The 8,267-nt window shown below is 52.9% G+C and overlaps 1 protein-coding gene across 1 annotated transcript; it reads left to right on the top strand.

Moving 5' to 3' along the window:
* The first annotated feature begins 255 nt into the window (after positions 1–255).
* Positions 256–7,394, top strand: Ticam1 (toll like receptor adaptor molecule 1). The gene is made up of 2 exons (XM_021149337.2): positions 256–349; positions 4,574–7,394. The coding sequence occupies exon 2, from the start codon at positions 4,698–4,700 to the stop codon at positions 6,951–6,953; it is 2,256 nt and encodes a 751-aa protein (XP_021004996.1). The 5' UTR covers positions 256–349; positions 4,574–4,697; the 3' UTR covers positions 6,954–7,394.
* Positions 7,395–8,267: the final 873 nt, after the last annotated feature.

Below are 8,267 nucleotides of genomic sequence, written 5' to 3'. Positions count from 1 at the left end.
GCCACATGGTGCTTTGCGATTCCCCAGAATATGTCACTAGCTGAGCTCTTTGGCCAACAGCTTAACTTTCTCTGTGGGCGGAGGGTTCCTTTTTCTTTTCCCCCAGCTCTGGCCTCACAAAGTACAAGCCCTGCCTAGTTCCACGTGGCGCCGGGACACTGGGCGGGAGGGCAGGGCTTGGCTCAGATAGATAAGATTACATGCTGACTTCATCTTCCCACCCCACCCCCCCAGACCCGGAAGGGAGGAAGGGGCGGAACCGAACGCTCCCTCCTCCTCTTCTCTCTCCTCCTCCTCCAGCAGCCACCAGGGACCCGGAGATCTACCAGCTCAGGACCCCTACAGCCAGGTAGGATGAAGGCAGAGGGGACAGACAGGACGGCGGGCACAGGGTCGGGAATAGATGCTGGGCCGGCCACCTGCAGGCTGTCAGGTTCCTCAAACTCTTTCCCATGGATACTCAGATCCGCAATCTAACTCCTAACTCCCAACCCAGCCCTGTGACCCTCGGTGCTCGCTCAGTCCCTAGTTACACTCCCCCCACCCCCATGCGTAGATCTTCTAAGTCCCAGGTCTCCTCCAGCTCCAACAGCGAATCCTCAACCCTCTCCACCCTCAATCCCTCCCCTTGTCGCTATTTCCTGATCAGATCTGCTTTCTCTACCTCAATGCTCCCTGTCAAAATTCCTGCCCCAGACTAACACAGACACCATCTACTACCTGTGGGGACTGGCCTGCTGCACCTTCTGCAGTCAACTATTTCCGGCCCTGGCCCTTGGATACATGCAAGGTCACCCTAGCAGTACAAAGTCCCTGAATTCCAGAGCTGACAGTCGGCAGAGACTGGAGGAGGGCCCCCCTGTGCCAGAGACTGTAAGTTCTGCCAGGGAGGGAAGGCCAGGGAAGAAAGAAAGAGGCCTATTTACTCCATCCACTCACCATCCACCCATCATGGTTTCTGCTGTTCTGGGGATATCACACAGAGTCTCTTAGGCATGCTGGATGTTTTTTGTTTTTGTTTTATTTTTCTTCAAGACAGGGTTTCTCTGTGTAGCCCTGGCTGTCCTGGAACTCACTCTGTAGACCAGGCTGGCCTTGAACTTGAAATCCACCTGCCTCTGCCTCCCAAGTGCTAGGATTAAAGGCCTGAGCCACCATTGCCTGACTGGCATAGTGGATGAGTGCTTTACCCACTGAGCACACCTCCTCCCTCTTCCTAACTCTCCCCTCCCCCTCCTACTCCCCTTCCCCTTCTCTCCTCCTTTCTCTCTCTCTCTCTCTCCTTACTCTCCCCTTTCCTCTTCCCTCTCACTTAAAAATAATTACCTTTATTTTTGTGTCATTTGTATCTTTTTTTTTTTTTTTTCAAGACAGGGTTTCTCTGTATAGCCCTGGCTGTCCTGGAACTCACTTTGTAGACCAGGCTAGACTCGAACTCAGAAATCCACCTGCCTCCACCTCCCAAGTGCTGGGATTAAAGGCGTGCGTTACCACGCCCAGCTGTGTTATTTGTATCTTAAGACAGGGTGTATCACTATGCTGACCAGGCTGGCCTGGAACTTACCTAAACTGAGCCTGATCTCTTGGGTTCAAGAAATCCTCCTGTTGTTGGGCAGTGGTTGTACACACCTTTGATCCCTGCACTCAGGAGGCAGAAGAGGGTGGATCTCTGAGTTTTTTTTTTTAAGATTTATTTATTATATATAAGTACACTATAGCTGTCTTCAGACATTCCAGAAAAGAGAGTCAGATCTTGTTATAGATGGTTGTGAGTCACCATATGGTTGCTGGGATTTGAACTCACGACCTTCGGAAGAGCAAGCAGTGCTCTTATCAGCTGAGCCATCTCACCAGCCTGGAGTTTGAGGCCAGCCTGGTCTACAGAGCGAGGTTCAGGACAACCTGGGCTACACAGAGAAACCCTGTCTTGAAAAACCAACCAAAGGAAGAAAGAAAGAAAGAAAGAAAGAAAGAAAGAAAGAAAGAAAGAAAGAAAGAAAGAAAGAAAGAAAGAAGTCCTTCTGTCTCAGCTTTTCAGGTATAGCTTGGACAAGAGGAAGCTGCTGCCCGTACATGGTGGAGGCAGGAGGATCAGAAGTGTAAGGTTATGCTGGGCTACATAGTGCAAGGCCCAATCCTGTCTTAGCGACAAAAAAACAAGCAAATAAAACACAACTACCGTGTGTTCTGTTCTGTTTTGTCTATTCACTGCTCAATTATGTCAATAAACATTTCTCTCTCCTGTCTGTGTCTCTTTCTCTCCTCTCTCTGCTGCTATCCTCTTTCCTGGCTGGGAGCTGAATGCAGGGCCTCATGTATGACAGTCAACTGCCTCTCCAGACCTCAGCGTGCACTTATTAGGTACTGGCTGTGTACTAGGCACTGTCCTGTTCCCATTGTTCTCACTAGGTAGCCCTGGGAACTCACTCTGTAGACCAGGGAGGCCTCAACTCTGAGATCCTTCTGCCTCTGCCTGCTAAGTGCTGGGATTAATGGCGTGCGCTACCAGGACCGTCAGTTTATTTTTATTTCATTTTGCTCTTCCACCACATGGGTCTCAGGAACTGAACTCAGAGCTTCAGACATGGAAATCTCTCAAGCACCCTTATTCACCCAGCCATCTTGTCGACCCTCGTGGAGCAGTTATCGTGCATCTACTGTGTGTTAGGCGCTCTAGATACAGGAACTATAGACAGTTGTATCAGAGCCCTGCCCCTGCGGAGTCCCCAGATTGGTCAGGTAGGACATTGTGGCTATTAAGGAAACTTTAGTGTGAGGTTGTAAGGAGTTGAGAGATGACTCCAGCAGGTGTGTTGAGAGAGTTGCCCACTGGGGAGGCCAGTGGGCTACTGCACTGAGGTTTTGTTCCCAGATGGTTGCTGTTGCTGCCTGAGGGACAGCCGTGCAAAGGTCCTGAGGTAGGACAGTGCGTTTCAGTCACAGCGCAGTAAGGTCAGAGAGAAGAGAGGGACAAACGATGCTGTATCCTCTGACTGGTGCCCCCTCACCCCACAGTTTGTCCTCTCCACAACACACAAAGGGGTCCCATGAACATAGATGAAAGTTTCCTCCCTGTGACCTGCCCACAGCTTTCCTGGGCTCCCACCTCCCTGCAGCCCACCAGCCCTGGCTGCCCTGGCCATTCCTGCCCTGCCTCCCTCTGCTCCGGCCTCCTCACTACTGCAGCTTGCCAGGATCCTCCTGCTGTACGTGGGGACGAGCCCTGTGTCCCAGGGGCCTTTGCACTGAGTGCTCTCCAGAAGAACTCAACTTCAGGGGCGATCAACTCCGTGATGCCCTCCCTGAGGCATCCTTCGCCCCAGGTTCCGTCTCAGGCTCATTTCCTCCAGGGCACTTTTATTTCTTGAAATGACCTTACGCGGTTGTTCTCATTTCCTGTTGCTCTGACAGAGGTCAGCAGCATCTCCTGCCGAAGTGGCCAGACACAGTAGGTGTGGGAGAACTGGTCAGACTATGAGGGGACTGCACAAGTGTGGGGTGAGAAGGCTGGACATGAGTATGGAAGTAGAGTATCTTAGAAATGGGTAGAGTTTTGGTGTGGTGGGGAAGTCAGGACTGGGACTTGGTTGCTTGGACTGTGTGTGTCCTCTGCTCCAGGGCCTTTGTATGAGCTGCACCCTTCACTCAGGCTTCTCCATTTTTGTGTCCCTGGGATCTATAAACACAAGCCTTAGTCCTTGGAGTTCTTGACCCTTTCCGGCTTAGTTCTGCAGCAGCGCTGACCCGCTGCAAACATTACCCATTTTTCTCTGGCCCAGGGTTATATTTTTCTGTTTCTTTTGTCTCCCCTGTCACTGCCTCTGCCTGCATTGCCAAACCTGATTGCCCCCATTTCCCAGCAGCCACAGAGAGGGTGGTCACCCTCTCTCTCAGCTCTCTCTCTCATTCCTGGTCTGCCATCAGCTGTTACCACTCCTACCTGTGACTGTTGCTCTGCCAATGGTTGTAAGGCCCTTCCCTCTGCCTACCTGGCTCTCGTGACCTTGGCACTGAGCCCGGCCCACCTCTGCTGCTCAAAATCAGGTCTTTGAAGGCTTTAGGTCATCTGTGTGCAAAGTCTGTGGGTTAGCTGACTGACCTGTCCACTTCTGGTCTAGCCCAGGGTCCTCCGCCTTGGGCATTTTCTCTGGGGCACTGTAGGACCTCCAGCTGCTAGATGCTTCCCTGCCTGAGCCGAGCAGGCAGTGACTCCCCATTCCAGCCTGCCTATGGAGGCAGGAGAGGTGCCAGGGTCCCCAGGATTGACAGATGCTCTGCGATCTTCTCAGCTGTGAACAGGGAGCTGGGAATAAGTGACTGTCCACCTGAGGGTATGCCAGTTTATGCCGCATCCACTCACCCACTCATTAAGAGCAGTCACTCATCACCACACCTTGTAGATGCAGCGCTGGGCATGGAACCTGGCATTCCATGAGTGCTCAGCCAACAGCACTCTACCTCATGGACCTAGCCCTCTTCCTGATTTGGCTGGCCTGCCTCTGCCTCCGAGGGTTGGGGTTGAATGGGTGCAGCATCTTGTCTGGAAAGTCATGATGAACTCCTACTCCTGCAGGTCTGTGCTGCCGCCCTCCAGCATCTTTGCAGCAGGGGACGAGGCTGTGTGGGAGGCTGTTGGTTCGGAACATGTCTCCATCCACCCCACCCTCTGTGGCTCCAGGCTTCATCCTCCCCAATCCATGGATAACCCAGGGCCTTCTCTCCATGGTGCCTTTGGCATTCTAGGTGCCTTGGAAAGGGACAGGCTGACCAGCCTGAAACACAAGCTGGGGAGTCTGCGTTCAGGCAGCCAGGAGTCAAAGCTTCTCCATGCTATGGTACTCCTGGCTCTGGGCCAGGACACGGAGGCCAGGGTCTCTCTGGAGTCCTTGAAGATGAACACAGTAGCCCAGCTGGTAGCCCACCAGTGGGCAGACATGGAGAGCACAGAGGGCCCTGAGGAGCCTCCAGACTTGTCCTGGACGGTGGCTCGCCTGTACCACCTGCTGGCTGAGGAGAACCTGTGTCCGGGCTCCACAAGGGACATCGCTTACCAGGTGGCCCTTCGTGACCTTGCCTCCCAGGGTGACCACCAGCTGGGCCAACTCCAGAATGAGGCCTGGGATCGGTGCAGTTCAGACATCAAGGGGGACCCCAGTGGTTTCCAGCCACTCCATTCTCATCAGGGTTCCCTGCAGCCACCTTCAGCATCCCCTGCAGTGACCAGAAGCCAGCCTTGTCCCATTGACACACCAGACTGGAGTTGGGGACATACGTTACACTCCACCAACAGCACTGCCTCACTGGCCAGCCACCTAGAGATCAGCCAGTCACCCACTCTTGCCTTTCTCTCTTCACACCATGGAACCCATGGGCCCAGCAAGCTATGTAACACACCGCTGGACACTCAGGAGCCTCAGCTTGTCCCTGAAGGCTGCCAAGATCCAGAGGAGATCAGCTGGCCTCCATCAGTGGAGACCAGTGTCTCCTCAGGGTTACCACACGAAATTAGCGTCCCAGAGGTGTCTCCAGAAGAGGCTTCGCCCATCCTCCCTGACACCCTGGCTGCTCCAGACACAAGTGTCCACTGTCCCATTGAGTGCACAGAGTCTCTGTCTACAAACTCCAGGTCTCCCCTGACGTCCACTACAGAAAGTGTTGGAAAGCAGTGGCCTATCACAAGTCAGAGGTCACCTCAAGTTCCTGTAGGAGATGATTCTCTGCAGAACACAACGTCATCCAGCCCTCCTGCCCAGCCACCATCCCTCCAAGCCTCCCCTATGCTGCCTCCTTCCCCTCAGTCCTCTGCTTCCTCCCCGAGCAGCTACCCTGCTCCTCCAACCTCCACATCCCCTATTCTGGACCACTCAGAAACATCTGATCAGAAATTCTATAACTTTGTGGTCATCCATGCCAGGGCTGATGAACAGGTGGCCCTACGTATTCGGGAGAAGCTGGAGACCCTCGGGGTACCTGACGGGGCCACCTTCTGTGAGGAATTTCAGGTGCCCGGGCGTGGTGAGCTGCACTGTCTCCAAGATGCCATTGATCACTCAGGGTTCATGATCCTGCTCCTGACTGCTAGCTTTGATTGCCGCCTGAGCCTACATCAAGTCAACCATGCTCTCATGAACAGCCTCACACAGTCTGGGAGGCAGGACTGTGTGATCCCCCTCCTCCCACTTGAGTGTTCCCAGGCCCAGCTCAGCCCAGATACAACCAGACTGCTCCACAGCATTGTGTGGCTAGATGAACACTCCCCAATCTTTGCCAGAAAGGTGGCAAACACCTTCAAGACACAGAAGCTCCAGGCACAGCGGCTACGTTGGAAGAAAGAGCAGGAGGCCAGAACCCTCAAGGAGCAGAGCATACAGCTGGAGGCGGAGCGGCAAAACGTGGCGGCCATATCTGATGCCTACACAGCCTATGTCCATAGCTACAGGGCCTGGCAAGCAGAGATAAACAGACTTGGGGTGGCTTTTGGGAAGAATTTGTCACTGGGGACCCCAACACCCAGCTGGCCTGGATGTCCACAGCCAACACCTTCTCATCCTCAGGGTGGTACTCCAGTTTCCCCCTATTCCCCACAGCCTCCATCCTTCCCTCAGCCTCCATACTTCCTTCAGCCTCCATCCTTCCCTCAGCCTCCATCCTTCCCTCAGCCTCCATGCTTCCCTCAGCCTCCATCCTTCCCACAGCCTCCATCCTTCCCACTGCCTCCAGTCTCTTCTCCACAGTCCCAATCCTTTCCATCAGCCTCCTCCCCAGCCCCACAGACTCCAGGACCTCAGCCTCTCATTATTCACCATGCCCAGATGGTTCAGGTGGGTGTCAACAACCACATGTGGGGCCACACAGGGGCCCAGTCATCTGATGACAAGAGTGAGTGTTTGGAGAATCCCTGCATGGGCCCTCTGACTGACCAGGGCGGACCCCTTCTTGAGACTCCAGAGTGACCAGGTTGGACCCCACCTAGATTGCTAGAGTGACAAGATTGGACTTCACCTGGGTCTTTAAAGTGATAGTGGAGGAAGGGAACCTCGCCTGGGTCCCCAGAGTAGCCAGAGGACTTAGCCTGGGCTCCCACAGTGGCTCTTAGTTGGACCCAGCTTGAGACCCCAGAGGTAGGGAAGACCACACCTGTAAATCAAATCAGGCCTGGGAAACATGCAGAAACCCCATTTGAACAGACTCTGTGGGACGCCAATCTGCATCCTCTATGTGGACAGAGGACGATGGGGCCAGAGGCACCTCTGAGGTGCCCTCAGTGTAGCCTCCTAAACTTCATTCACTGTGACACATGCTGTTCATAGGGTCTCTCTGGGGAGGATGTGGTCCCGGGGCACATAGGGAGGGTCCTGTTTTTATAATAAAGTTATTGACAGCTGAGTCATAAACCAGCGTCATCACACTCTATCGTCCTCAGGGAACAAGCAGGACACGACAACTCTGCCATGACTGGAATAGAAAAGGAGGTCTGCTGACCCAGTCCTTGAGAGGCAGGAAACGGAAATTATGTAAATATACTCATCCCATTGGTCAGTTCAGGCTACAGCGCTTTCTTTTGCAAGGAACTCTAGGAAATGTAGTCTTTGGGGGTGGGGACCGGCAGCCATACCTCAGGAAGTCTTTTTTTTCTTTGTTTGTTTGTTTGTTCATTTTTTCGAGACAGGGTTTCTCTGTGTAGCTCTGGCTGAGGAAGTCTTTTAATGTCAGGACAGGGGGAGAATAAGAAATGGGGGAGTTGCTGCCAGTTTTGACTGCTTTGTGCATTTACTTATGTAGTACACACATTCCAGGGCATGTGTGGAGGTCAGAAGACAATTTGTGACTGTTGGTCCTCTTCCTTCATGCTGATTCCCCTCTCCAAGACATGCTAGACCTTATACATTTTTTTTTTCTTTTCACAATTATTCTAGCAGATTTTGCTACAACAGGGCATGAGCGTGTGGTGAAGTTAAGCCAAGGCTGTGTGACTTTGCATATTCTACTCTCAATTTATTTATTGGGTTTATTCTTTTTAAAAAAAAAAAAACATTCACTATTTTTTTATGGGTATGTGTGTGAGGCTGTGTGAGTTTATGTGCACCTAGTAAGTACAGTGTCAGTTCCCCTGGAGCTGGAGTTACAGGTTCTTGTGATGTGGGTGCTGGGATCAGAAGAGCATATGTGCTGCTTTTAAAAAAGGTGTGTGTGGGGGCCGGGCGTGGTGGCGCACGCCTTTAATCCCAGCACTTGGGAGGCAGAGGCAGGTGGATTTCTGAGTTCGA

The sequence above is a fragment of the Mus caroli genome, chromosome 17 (genome assembly GCF_900094665.2).
Source record: "Mus caroli chromosome 17, CAROLI_EIJ_v1.1, whole genome shotgun sequence".
Lineage (NCBI taxonomy): Eukaryota > Metazoa > Chordata > Mammalia > Rodentia > Muridae > Mus > Mus caroli.
Note: the sequence above shows the minus strand (reverse complement) of the source record. Positions and strands in the feature narration are given on the sequence as shown.